We start from the raw sequence: 14,724 nt of genomic DNA on the forward strand, positions 1-14,724 counted from the left end.
CAAGTGCTCTTTTAGCGGTCACACCCTCTTCTCGCTGGCATCTAATCCAACACTTACAAAATCTGTGGCTAATTGCCTTTAAATGCGGTCGTTCTTTCTGGCCTCAGATCCACAGTCTCATCTGAATAATGTGCAAGAAAATGGGGATATCCCACATGCTGCTAAATATGAAATGTGACCTGAGGCTTGGTGGAATAAGCCAGATTGACTGAAAATATGACTGCTGCAGTCTGATCCCCACAGTGTAATGCCCCTGATTAGGGTAATAACAGGAGTGTCCGGTGTGCCCAGTTTAAACTACACACATCCAGACACACACACTAACCTGGTACTGTTGATCGAGACTGCCTTCAGTCTCCTGAGCCTGTGCGGCGTCTCTGTCCAGTTGGTCGAGCCACATTTTGAGCTCCCTCAGTTTCTTTCGGTGCTCTCTCTACGAGGCCGGGATGGTGGCGCAGAAGGGTGACCGAGGGGAGGAGGGATGGACGTAGAAAAGTGCAAAGAGAAAATGAAAAACAAATGTTGAGCGTGCAAGAAAATGGGAAAAGAATAAGATGGAAAATCATTAACCAGAGTGGTGATTGCAGAATTGATGAAATGATGGAGGGTGAAAGAAAGGGCAGATCATGTACTGTTAGACATGTGTTTTCCTAATCCTCTGTGTCTCCCTGTAGGACAAAACGTCAAAAAACCACAGCTGCCAAAACCACTCAGCTTAAACAGGGTACTTTGTCTAAGACCCCCTACTAACATTTCATTGGATTTTAAGTAACCATGACGATAATGCTATGCCTCTCAAAAGCTTGTGTGATAGTCTATTCAGCTTGAGAGCTGGAGAGGAAGCCCAAACTTTATTCTTTATGACAGCTTAAGGTATTAAACAAATTAAGTACTGTACTCACTAACACTGTAAATGTTCTTATAATAAGTGGCTCAGTCGCTGTTTATTTAATAAAATACCACTTTTGTGCATTGTATGTGAAAACACGTGGGTCATTGACCTGGATTCAGTGAAAAACAAAGCTCAGGACAAACATTAGCACATAAGCACTGAACTGTAAACAAAAAAGACAAAGCAGGTGTGAAACACAAAACCCACAAAAAGCCTAATCAGAGTAATAAGACAACAAAACGCAAAAAGCAAATGGTTTGCGCAGCTTTACAGTACATCACAGCTCGTGACACTGTTAACCTTAAAAACAGGCGGCCTCTATTCACAAGCTTTCCATCAAACAGGCTGTATCAATGCACGCTGCCAGTGCCAGGGGCTTTCATTGTCATGCTAATGGAAGCAGGAGCCATAGCGCTTGGTGGTAACATTAATAAATGGTAATATCACATCTTATTATACTGGACTTCCTTTTGTTATGATGGCTCGGGAACCCTGCGGCAGGAATATCACATCAGGTAAGATAAAGAGCCAATTTTAGCATATAGGCGTACTTTTGACACGGAAAAACAATGTTTAATATATACACTGTACAGTAGACAGTGATACTGTAATTTAATAGATAAGCCAGAAAAATACGCTTTGATCAAATTTATATGTATATAAACTGTGAATGGATCGGTGCTAATTATATTAGGCTGTGGAAAATGATGGAAAATCTGCCCTTGGGACCTTACGTTATTATATAACCTACCTCCAACATTTCCTCTATGTCGCGAGGGGCAAGACCACACTGTAGGACAGCACAACAAACACAGGACAACAGTCACAACACAAAAACACCAGAGAGTGAAACACAGGGAGACACACCCACAGACAGAGATGCACAGAATATGAAAAATATGAAACAGGCACCTTTCTGCCAGACATGATGAGTGAAATTACTGTTTATTATATTGAGTAGCAGGGGAAAGCATTAAGAGAATCAAGGAGATTCACTTTCCAATAATTGCTCTGACTTTTACTGCATTGGACCATTAAGGGCATCGCCTCATCTTGCACTTACACAGATTTAAACAAGCAATAAACTGTCTTAGGAAATACGCAGCAGTAAATACTTAAACACTAAACACTAAACAAAGACAAAATGCCAATCTATATGGACATCTAGTCTGACACACTGTGACATTTGGAGAGACAGAAGATAAAACATGCACACAGAGAGGGGGAGAAAATGACTGACAAAACTGGCAGCTGGTTACCTCTTCTTCTAGCTGTCTGTCCGAGTCATTCTCTTTTCGGTCAGGTTGATGTTTTAGGAATTGAGCTACGTACGTCATAATGGATTTCTCATCTGGCTTGTCCACATCAATATCTGAGAGGGGAAAAATGAACCACAATCAGAAGTGAAACGGTTTCTCTCATAATGACAAGCATTAACAAGAACTTAGCTACGACCATATCTATTCACAAAAACAACCTTTAGCACTAGTGTCCAAGTTTTGAGATTTCCCCCACGCTGAATCTCACGGCCTAATGGACCTTAATTACACTGATGTCAAGCTTGATTTGTCAGAGTTCATTCTGAGGGGCAGGCGTGAAGGGGCACAGATGGTGTTTGGCAGTGACACAGAGGTTCACATCTGATGCTGTAACAGATACAGCTATTGTATTTCTGTATAACCAAAGACAGAGCACTATATGATGAGATGAACCGATTACTGATAACTATATTATTTGTAATGTAATTAAGTTCTTATTGTGCTGAATATAACACAAAAGTGACAGAAAGGTAACACAGCTTCTTTCTGTTAAAGATCATAAGGCAGAAAAGAAAGGAAATAAAGAAGTCAGTGGCTGTTAAATTAATTAGATTCCCTGCATTGTTTGTGTTTTAATCATTTTAATCAACTTAATCTGTAGGAAATCATGTGGAAATGTCATTTACCGTCTGGGTCAAGAAGTTGTGGAATGCCTAACTCAGTCTCAGCCAGTAAAAAGGCTTCCCGTAGATTTTCACAGTTGGGTCTCCCCCATACACAGTCCATGTCAACAAGATTGGGCCGCAGCGCGTGAATAAGGGCAAAAAAAGCTAAACCTGTGCGCCAACTGGGGCCAAAGTCCTTCACCTCAAGCCTCAGACGTCTAGGAAAAACAGAGGATCAGAAGAAAACATATGGTACTGAAGCGCTTGAGCGGATTTTTGCAGATCTTATATTGCAGTTTTATATATGTTTTTATATGTTACAACTAGGTCTTCATACTTGGTGGCTGTTTGCTGAACCCATCTCAGTAACGCCTTTCTGGCCCCACCCTGCAGAGCTGGGATGGGTTTCCTTTTGACAGGTGGGCTGGTGGTCTCATTGCTGCTGGTGGAGCTGTCGAGTGAGGAAGTGCTGCTGGATAAAGTCTGGAGGGCTGGTAGGCTACTGGTTAGCTCCTCAATCTGTAACAGAAACAAGACTTGGGAAAGTCACGATGTGCTGCTGTTACTAAGAGACTGAAGTATTGTGATTTAGCTCTCGTTAATCTGTGAATATCTAAAATGCCTGAGGTAGCAACTGCTCATCTTCAAGGGATGCAAAAAGACATATTTTCCTGTCTTAAATTGTCGTTTTTCTATCTAGAAAAATAGATATTTAAGCTTTTCTAACAAGCACTGACATTGGACCAAACAGTTATACGCCTTCGCACATCTACTGGATTTAATACAAACCCCAATTCCATTTCAAAATGCAGTAAGAACAAAAATCTGTGATTTGTCAATTTGCTCGAACTAAATGTATATAAAAAATGTATTTAACAACAATTAGAATCCCCAGTTCTCAGGTGATCAAAAAGTGTAATTAAAAGGAAAGGTGATGTAACACAATGTTAAACATGCCTCTGTCCTAACTTTTATTTAGTGTACTAAAGGCACCAAACTCTTACAAATCACAAATGTCTGTTTTAACTGCATTTACATTTCCTCTCGTTTTGTGTCCTTGTCAACTTGGTACATTAAATTTATTAAGCTAGCTATTGGTAATCGTGTCGATTAACTGAAGGCAGCATTACCTGAAAATAGAGGATGATTGTCCACACCAATCCCAATACAATCGATGGTCGCCCATCAGCAATGTCTGTGGCATTGATGTTCACCAGTTTGATCTGTGCCAAAACATAATACCCAATATTTCAAAAACCAAAACAAAACCAAATAATTCAAATTTGTAATCAATGCCTGACTATCTGCTCAGACACTCTCTATAATCTCATACATATGGATTACACACAACTTTCCCTGAACCTGGTAATTTGGCTGCGAAGATGTTTACACAAAATGAACAATACACAGAGCAGGTTTGATCCTCTACGTTACTGAAGAAACATAATTCTGCACCTATTTCTTGGCCTGCACAGAACAAATGTACAATATAAATACTCACTGGAGATCCTCTGTAGGCCGACTGGAAGGCATAAGGGAGAGGGAGGAGGGAGAGGGGGAGAAAGGAAAATGGAGAGGGAGAAAGTGAGTTTAGAGCACTCCAGATGCATTTGAGTGAAGGGGGATGCCTCATTGACTGTGAGACGGCAGATAGTTTAGCATCTCCGTGGTGAGATATCTTGAGTGGTTTCTGAGAGGAGAGATCTATCACCACTACACAGGCAACAAGGATTATATCCAACAGAGATGGACAGATGGCGAGAGTGATACAGAGAAGAGAGAGATGTGCAAGGAAAAGTCGTATCTTGTAATTATAATGAAGTGTTCAATATTATCACACAGAGAGATATTACTGAGGAGGGGCAGGATATCATATGGGCAGGTCATCACTTGGTAATACATGCCACTCCACAGAGGTGAACAAGCATGGAGGAAAAGATTGGAGGCAGGCGAGGGCAGCATTGGCGTGGGGGGGGGGGTGTATGGGACTGATAAGAACATATGCAATACACAGTTATATAATAGAAAACACGGCAGGTTATCACGGCAAGTCAACACAACAGTGCGAGGCTGGAGCATGGACAAAGACCACTGGTAACTATATGTTTATACTGAAGCCGTGTTGGTGCTGACAATATGTTTAAATAAACATTAGTCAACTCATGCAAGAATAAATGAATAGATAATGAAAATAATTGTTAATTGCTTTACTTGAGTATTTAATACTTGCAGTTTAATACATGTATTAGTGTGTTTTAACACTTTAGAAATATGATTTATGAAGGTAAACATAATTAAACCACTGCACAGACAACATGTAGCAGGCATAAAGTGACTGGGCCACCCCAGATTTACACACAGAGCATATTTACATTTAATTTTCTACACACTTGGATTTACACAATCACACATGCATAAACATATACAGCAGAGTGCCCACTGACATCTCATCCAGACGGCAGATTAATGGTGCGAGATTTAGGGTTTTAACCCTGTCACACTTGAAGAAGACAAATCAATGTCCCTGCAGACATCAGCTCATACTTATGGCTTTATTTATGTATATCCAAGGACAAGCTGGATGAAGCTTTGAAAATGTTTTACTAATTTCATGGAGAGGCAGTTGATGCAGTTAGATGATTATATCCAAAACCACATTAGACATGTTTGGATCTAACTGTGAAGAATTTTGTTTTTTTTTTTAATCTAAAGTGAAGACAACAGATGGAAGGAAAAAAACTGGAAAGTACAAATATAAAGTGCAAGATGTGTGGTGGGATAGATTTACTGGTAACTATTATGAAGGAGCAACGCAAATGGTGAATTCACGGTCAAGTAATTATATTTTCTATAAATATATTTTCATTGTTTATAGGCAGACAGACATAAATGACTCCTAATTACTGTAGATAAAGAGACAATGTGAACTCTGACAGCAAACAATATATCAAAATCTGGGTTCTAGATCCCGGTTTATTTAATATCCTCACCAAAATCTGTGAAAACACAACATATTGGTATAAATGAGGGGCGTGAGAAGGGGGAGAGAGTGTGAGACGGAGACGAAGAAGAAGGGGAAACGGGTCACACAAGGTCAAGATTCGATGTTTGTACCCACAGGACAGCAGCTGAGCAGGGAGAACATAGAAAAAAAAAACATAAAAAGAAGGCTCTGAACTCTTACCTTCCTACCCTCAAGGAATTTGAGAGCTGTACCAATGTTGGCGACCCAGTGGATCCTCTTTAGCTTCTTACCCTGCTCACATGGCTGGAAGGAGAATTGAAAACAATGGAGATGGACAGAAAAAAAGAAAACACAGGAATGGTGGATATTTGTGATATTTGATCATTGGTGGTATTAAAGAGATTATTTTAGATGCTACTACTTGTAGATGCACATAGAGCACATTTATTTCGAATTTAGACCACGGCAAGTACACAAAAACACTATCAGCAAACACAAATACAGGAATAAAATAAAGAATCAAACAATAAAAGACACATTGGTCAAATCAGAGCTCAGTTTGACTATAAACAGCCAGATCAATAGGACATAGAAAGCTTAGACCTTGGGCAATATTGGCCAAGTAAAATCCTTTGTCTCAGTTTTGTGTGTGTGTGTGTGTGTGTGTGTGTGTGTGTGGACTCTTTCCTTGTTAATCTGGGTTTTCCTATTCGATTCAAACACCCTAATAAAAGCAGATCAATAAGCATTTTGACTTGTTTCACATGCGCTTTATCATGTCTGTGCCTGTGCTGAGATTTACCCAAAACACTTACAGCAGCTCCAACACTTACGACAATGCTACATAATTAATTGGTTAGTAAAAAAGCTGAATCCCTTGGCCAGTGTGATCCATGTTACATCAGCTCAACGTGACCAAGTTGAAATTTAATCCAGCAAGATCAGAGGATAAGAAGTGTTTGAAGTCTGGGGGGGGGGGATCACATGCTGTAAAAACAACCATGAGACTCACCAGTTTCTGTCCAGAGAGGACTTCTAGCAGGGCCAGCAGCATCACACCATCCTTGATGTCGTCAAACAAGTCTGTCACCACCAGAGGTGGGATATGCTATGATAAAACAAAGGGGTGTATTTGTATTTTGTGAAATTATTGCAAACAAGCACAAACAGAAATACCACTGTACAGTATGTACAGCAGAAAGGCATGAGGCTAAAGATAAACTGTTTTGTCTGATGGCATTTAAAATAGAAATACACTGATTTTGATATGGATGTTATACTTTTCTAGAAAAAAAACATAGAGATTCTCCTGAGTAATAAAAACACGACTTGCACTAGTGAAAGTAGTAGCACAAATGCATGTTTACATAAATGTTGATGCCATGAAATCAGACAAAGCCTCCTCAGTTGTCCTGGAATGCAAGGCCCGGGGATTAGAGCCTTATTAGCAGGTCTTGTAATGTACATGAAACTGTGAAGCAAGTGTTCTTTCTGCACATTATCCTATTCTAAGCAACGCAGCGAAAATAAACCAGAGAACAATAAGTTTACTGCACTCTAACATGTCAATTTAAACTTGTGAAACATGGATAAAGGAAATCCTCATGAAAAAGACCCTGAAGCCCTAAAAGAGTTTGGTGGTGCCATGTATTACTAACAGCTAGACTCAGCTATAAGCAGAGGCTCAGCAGGCTCTGAATGAGGTCTTCAAATCCCAAAATATGCTGATGATTTCAAAAAGGATCCTTCTCATTGACTTCCTCCCTGACCTGACACAGACTTCCAGACTCGGGAAATCCACATATCTCTGTTTCTCGCCGACGCCACATCAAGGATTTCTCTTAAAGCACAGTCACATGCTGGGGCTGAGTCGAGGTTTAGAGGGGAGTGGTGGTGGTGGCGGGGGGGGGGGATTCAGACGAGCAAGCCATTCACAGAGAGATTAGCAGCAAAAGGGATCGAGGGAGAAAGAAGGAAGAGCGTAAAGGCGGAAGCTGGAATGTGTGCAAGTGGTTGCGTGTGAGAAACAGAAAAAACACAAACACAGTGAGAGGGGTGTAATTGAGAAGAAAGAGTGGCAGTGAGGAAGATGATAGAAGGCAGAGAGAGAAGAAACACTAACCTCACGCCTTTCAAAATTAATTACCAAATACAGTAGCCCTCCTCACTAATTCCTCTCCTAATGTCATTTCATGGCTCTGGATATTAGTACATTCAGACAGCACTTGTGCACCAATCATAAAGTGACAGAAACACACAAATCCCTTCAAAGGGATAAATTATACCACAAGCTAACTGAAGTTAAATTTACCTATTTGTTCATTATGATCCCAAAGCTAATGAGGACATTTATGACTAATTACAAAATATGAAAGTAATATCCATTTCCTCAGCTCAGCCACACGAGCTAAAAAAAATAACTCATGGACTTAATGAGCTAATTACATATGAGTGTCTGGGCCATAATTGATTGTGAGTAGAGCAGTTTTGGGATGTGCATCTGTCTGTGCTCTCATGTTATTCCCCTGGTGCACTTGATTCAGTGGATTCCAAAAGATCAACAGCATGAAAGACAGAAGGAGGGGCCGAAACAAAGAAGACTGAAGGGTTTCATTCTGAATTACAACACAAGCAGTTTGAAGGAATAACGGACACTAGATGCCTATTGATCAAATCTTTTGGGGTAAGGTTATATTTAAAGGGCATTACTCAAAAATAGAAGCAATAATGTAAATAACCTGAGCTCAAATGATCTCTTTAAAATACATTTTAGATGCAAGTCTGGTAACAGCTGCAATCAAACTCTCCCAAAAATAACAACATGGCTGCAACAGTGTGAAGTTCCTTATGATTGTGTGGTGAAAATCAGGGAATCACAAATGTTAGGATTTGTCCTCTGGGAACCACAAATATCTGTACAAAAATTTGCTGCAATTCATCCAATAGTTGTGGAGATATTATAGTCAAGTGTTACTGACTACACCCACAACAAAGTGACCACAAGTGCCGCTGACAGGTTGAAAATTGAAAGATTAACAATTACCAGCTCAGTGTAGGCACATGCCATGATGTGGGTTTGAATTCACTGTGCATGGAGTATGTCATCCACTCCAACCCTCCTCTTCCTCCACCCACCACCACAAAAATTAACTAATAAATGAAAATAAGTGGGTTGGGGCAAGTGGGGAAGTGAACACTGCGAGAGGAGAGTGGCGCTTCACTTTACTGCTGCTGTAATCTCTAAGAACACTTGGTTCACTGATTACTGCGCTAAAGCTGTTTGCCTGGAAAATGCCTGAGACGTCGAGACCTCTGCCGCTCACGCCGGCCACTTCATAATTAGCTTTAACCTTCTCAGAAAGGATTTGTCAAAATGGAAACCTGGGGTCTGCTCACTGAATCCTCTCTCCAACTTGTCACTCGCTGGGAACGAGTTGAAAGCTTTGCTACTACTGAAACTATAGAGGCAAACAGTGTGGTAATATAATACTAAAGAGTATTTGTCTAAACTACATCATCCTCTATTTCAATTATAGAAACAACCAGCAAAAGTACTCCCCATCTGCTCTCATATTTTATACCTTTGGTCCATAACTGGTGACTTAATCTGATGAACTACTCCGAGTAATAAGAGTCATTAATCTTTCGTATAAATTACCAGCTCCAATACATCCTATTTCATAGAAACTCTTTGTCAGTGCTCGTAAGACTTCTTTTGTTATACCTGTGGAGTGGAAAAGTAAGGGGGAGGGGAGCGACGGTGAAAGGAAGCCCTCATGCCATGTCTCAACTCACCTAACGATTAATCACATACCTTTAGGCGCTGAATTAAAAGACCTGTGATAACTGGAGTGGCCTAATCATCTGCATAGCCGAGGGCATTATCTATCCCTGTGAGGGCAAAGCTAAACTGTTAAAGCTTTTTCCCCGCTCTATATCCTTCCCTCTGCCTCGTTCTCACACAATCTTTTTGCCTAATGCGCCTCTTTAAATGCTCCTTTGTCTTTTGGAGTATTTTTAGATGTGAGACAAGCTCAGAAGAAGCCAATTTATCTCTACTAGTCTACAGAATGACATCTTCAGGAAAAGCACAATCTTCTTACAACAGATCCTTCGCACCAGCTAGACTGACTCTTACCCCCCTACTCATCACGCAACTCTCTGCCATGACGATCATACAATCATGTTATTTTTGAAGACAAATATAGGCCAATCAGTGTCACTATGGCAACGTCAGGCATCAGGTGAAAGGGTAAGCAGCTTCACGATGGGCGAGAAGGCGGAGAGCAACTAATTTGATCAACTATACAGAGAGAGGGGGAACTGTCTGGAACAAACATGGTTATCTTTTATGTGATGGTATCGCTAATCTATTGATTAGGTGGATCGGTTAATTAAAAGGAAATTTAAATGACATTTCAGAGAAGGTAAACAGCTAGTCTGGCTCTGTCTAAAAGTAAATGTTTTTTCACATTTTGAGATTTGAAATGGATAGTTCGTTTTTTGTTTTGTTTTTTACACTTGGTCGGAGCCAGTTTAGCTGTTTTCCCATTTCCAGTCTCTGTACTACGCTAAGCTGCATATTTAATATGATGAGTGGTATTATCCTAAGCCAACTCTCATCAAGAAAGCCAATACGCTCATCTTCCGAAATTCGTTTAAGTATTTGAATTCGGCTTTTCATGAATCCCTGTCATTGGCATACCACTGAATCCTCGAGGACCTTCCCTAATCATTCAAACTCCAGCTTTTCCCAATGACCATGAAATAGCAAAAAAGACCCCAGCTCTACTCTGTTGCATCAGAGCTACTTAATAAATAAATGATATGCTTATCTTAAACATTATTAAAAATTCAAGGCATTTAAATATTTTCTGTGGCCAATTTTCTGCTGGCACGGGCCTGAGACATGATATGTGATATTACGTCAAGGTTTATTTCCTTCAGAGTGCTTTTCAAATCAGTTTTCTGCTCCACATCACCACGGTTCAAGGCCTCCACAGCTGTCGTAATCAAATAAGAAACCCAGAGAAGAGCGTTGCAGATTGAAATAACGCCTAATTGTGTTGCACTGTGCCGTATTTGCCTTGTCCACCCATTCCTGACACGCTATTCAAGCAGTAATGGGTTAAATTGTGGAGCCTAATCGAGTATAATACAATAGTTACATGTATATGATGGCCTCTCAGCATGCAGCTGCAACAATTGTTTAGTATGAGTTACAAATTGTCCAAGCTCATTGAACAGCCACAAGAAAAAAGGTGTTTAACTAAGAATTCTTATCCTGATATATCTAAATTGGCCTATATTGAGATAGAAAGCTTAAATTACTGACAGTAGCTTGAAGGAAGAAAGATTTACAGTGTATTAAAAGCTGATATGAGAGTGATGATTAGAGTGAGAGTAAATCCTTGCTACAAGCTCTATGAGATTGGAGGTATGAGAAGGAATATGAAAGGCTTGCAAGTAAGAACCTGTGTGTGGTCTTAGCCAGTGGAGACGGTCCCGTGACCAGCTCCACAGTGTGTTCCGGAAACCGAGTACATGGCACAGTGGATGGAGTATGGAAGAGCTAAGTTATTCAAAGTTGGAAGGCAATGAGATGGGGAAGTTTTTTTTTTTTTAATCCACAAACACCAGCACCACTGTTTGTATAAAAGGAACAACACAATGCTGGCAGACGCAGTGGGAATAAACCAGACTCTCTTACCTTTGCCAAGTGGGAATTGATCCATTTGGTGAATGTCCTTTTCTGCACTGCTTCCTGCTCATCTGTAAATTAGAGCCCAGAGAGTCACTATCAGTCGGATGCAATAATAAACAAAGAGGGGATTAAAACACAATCTTCTCATTGTCTATTGTTTTGAGAGTTGATTGGGTTTGCGGCGCTGGATGGTGACGCTAATTCACTTTGATATTATTACTTTACGTCTAGTGTGTCTGATCACTGTCGCACCAATTCACGGGGATGCAGTAAGAGAAGGTGTTTGACATTTAAAGATGGAATTTTCACTTTCTCTCAGTGGGCAGAAAATCCTGCTCTCAAAAATGCCCTTTAGATAGTGATGACATGCACCTCTGCTGTCATCCAGAATATACTCGACCACAGTTCAAGGATGCAGCCTTTTGCTACAATAGTGCTCGCCGCAGTAATCACACCACATAAAGCCAACCTTACCCTTAACATACTGAACTACCCACATGTAGGGAAGGACATTGTTTGTGGTGGCTACAGAGATAAAGCCCATTTAGCAAGCGCACAATCAATAGCATAGATCTCTGCTGATGATGTCCCCTAAAAAGCCACTCCAGTTAAATGAGAACAAAACATAAATCAAGCCTTGTTTCTCACATGTGCACAGAGAGACGTGGACACAGTTGGCAGTTTATTAGGTAAACCAAGCTAGTTGAATTGCCACCGCTCGAAAAACAGCTTAAAAAGCTCTGGTACTTAATAAACTGCCAACTGAGTGTATATACAGCAGATGTAAACATCAGCCCAAACCTTATAAAGCTTATATGTAATGTATCCTTCAAGGTACAATTTAAATCTCTAATCCACAAATACATACTCCTACACAACTGTCACACACATCACTTTATAACATACACGCTGTATAGTCTGCTTGGGACTCCAAGGATCCCGTCATGCACAGTGAATAGTACATGTGTTTTTTTTTTGGTCCCGTTTGCACCACAAAAGCAATATCCTTAGTGTAAGATAAGCACAGTATCAGTGAAAGGGGACGTCTGACACAGTGCTTTCCGCTGCCTTAATGAAATATGCTGACGGTTTGATTACACTCAAGCTGGTTAGTGTGTCAGTGAGAACTGCAGTCGCATGTGAACAGTGTGAGCATTGAATGAGGATGGGTGGTTGTTCATACATAATGCAGATACGTTCACACATAGTCATACGTACCACTGAGCAGGCCCCCATTCTGTAAATTAATCTTTTGATTGGGTCTAGGAGTAATCAAATATTGATGGGCAAAAATATTGGATGAGAATGAGAAAGATTTAACCCCCTGAAAGCTGGAGCAGGAACATATGTGACAGAACATGTCTGCACGTGCAGCGTGCCAGCCTCTTAAGCTCAGGGACGAGGTGACTTTGAACTCTGCGCACACACAGTCACACTCAAGCACACACACAGACGCTCACATTCTTTCAATATGACAAAGGGAAACAGTTGTCCTCAGCGACGAAGCCTCGCAGCAGCATTTGAGTGCACTTGATTACCTTCCTGTCTAGTGTTGGCCCATATCATCATTAGTCACATCTGGAGATGATGAGTTCCTACTTTGACCTCCCTGCAGTGAAGATGACCTTAATGAAAAATCATTAAAAACTAGTTTGTTGTCTCAGAGGCTGTGTGTACAAATTAAACTGTGAGAGGACCTGGGTCAAAAACAGGCAAAGAGGAAGGAAGTACACGTACAATCACATTACAGGTGAATGGATGGACAGACTGAGTGGAAAAAAAAAAAAGGATTTATAATGTCATCCAGTCTAATCCAAACTATCAGTCAGAAGCATCCAGACAGAATGCAGAATGCATGGTATCCAAAGATGAGCAGACAGGCAGACAGCTACAGGGTCAAACAGAGAGATAGGAAATCAAACATTTTGACAGTGTGCTGTGCTGTGACACATGCACTGAGCGCCGACTTGTCTGCTGGGTATCCTTGCCTCACCTGCTGTTGCCTAAAAGCTCAGCGACCTCCACACACACACAGACACTCACACACACACACACACTCCGCCAAGGTGGAAACGCCCCCCCTTCAAATGTCTGCTAATTTCTAAAAACACAGCACATCCACAGCCCCTAAACATCTGCCCTGCAGGAAAACACTTAGTGAGGAAATGCACACGGCAAAATGCACACACTAGGCACGTACAATCCATACTGCAGTGCCACGCTAAATCACACTATACCCTTCCACACATGCAGCACAAACACACTCTGTACTACTCTTCTTTTCCTCAGACTCTCCACCTCAGTAGGGGACAGAGAGCCATGCAAGCACTGTCCCACTTACCGCGGAGGTAGTGGTAGAACCCCGTCACCAGGTTGAGGGATGTGCTCTTTTTCCGGGAGGCTTCGCCCTCGGCGCGTTGTGCCATCTTGTACCCCAGACTACGCCTCGATTCCCTCCTGTTTTCATGGGGATGCTGAGAAGACATTCACGGCAACCGCTGGATGAGGCTACACTTGCCCTTGCTCCTGCCCTTGCTGCCTCTCACCCTGTTTAGAAGGGGTGTCTTTAAAGAGCTCCCTGGAGCACTGGACCTCCCAGGATGGCAGCGGTGGAACTGTTGCTCTGAGGCAAAGCGTGAAGGAAGGTTTCACCCTCCTCTCGTCTTTTACGTTCTGCTCTTCTCTGTCCTGTCCTGCAGTAACGGGCTGCAGACTCAGTTGGACTCAGTGTTTTTCCTGCCTGTTAAGCAGCTTGGGAGTGTGGTGTGAGTGTACGCCTGATGCAAAGACTGTTTGTGTGTGTATGTGTGTGAGTGAGAGCAGTGCAGTGCTGGCTTGCCTCAGCATTAATCTTAGTCCATTTCTCCCTCTCTCTTTCTTTTCCTGTCACATCCTCTCTATCTCTGTCTTTCCCTCCCACACTGTCTCACTATCTTGCTCTCCCTCTCTCTGTCTCTCTCCTAATTTCTCACCGTAGGCTGCGGGAACAATCCACTTCCCTCAACTGGCCAGCCAATCCGACTGCATGGGAATGAGTGATGTCACAGCAGCCCCGTCCTGATGTGGAAAGGGAGAACAGTGTGGTGGTGGGTGGGTTGAAGGGGACCGCTTAGCAGGTTAGGAGGAGAGAAAGTAGGAGCGCCACTTTGACAGCATCACACACACACAGTAACAGGACAGACGTGCAGGAATTCCCTATGTGCTGCTGACACTTTAATACAAATCCTCCCACTGTCTCC

At 41.6% G+C, this 14,724-nt stretch overlaps 1 protein-coding gene across 1 annotated transcript in view; it reads right to left on the bottom strand.

Moving 5' to 3' along the window:
* LOC113149624 (nesprin-1-like) overlaps nucleotides 1-13,911 on the bottom strand; it is a 35,998-nt gene extending 22,087 nt beyond the window's left edge. The window contains 9 exon segments of the mRNA XM_026341833.1: nucleotides 326-433; nucleotides 2,152-2,264; nucleotides 2,838-3,034; nucleotides 3,154-3,335; nucleotides 3,947-4,039; nucleotides 6,001-6,084; nucleotides 6,794-6,889; nucleotides 11,492-11,553; nucleotides 13,827-13,911. Coding sequence (XP_026197618.1) covers nucleotides 326-433; nucleotides 2,152-2,264; nucleotides 2,838-3,034; nucleotides 3,154-3,335; nucleotides 3,947-4,039; nucleotides 6,001-6,084; nucleotides 6,794-6,889; nucleotides 11,492-11,553; nucleotides 13,827-13,911 — 1,020 coding nt within the window.
* Between the last annotated feature and the right edge of the window lie 813 nt (nucleotides 13,912-14,724).

This window comes from Anabas testudineus, chromosome 24 (assembly GCF_900324465.2).
Source record: "Anabas testudineus chromosome 24, fAnaTes1.2, whole genome shotgun sequence".
Classification (NCBI taxonomy): Eukaryota; Metazoa; Chordata; class Actinopteri; order Anabantiformes; family Anabantidae; genus Anabas; species Anabas testudineus.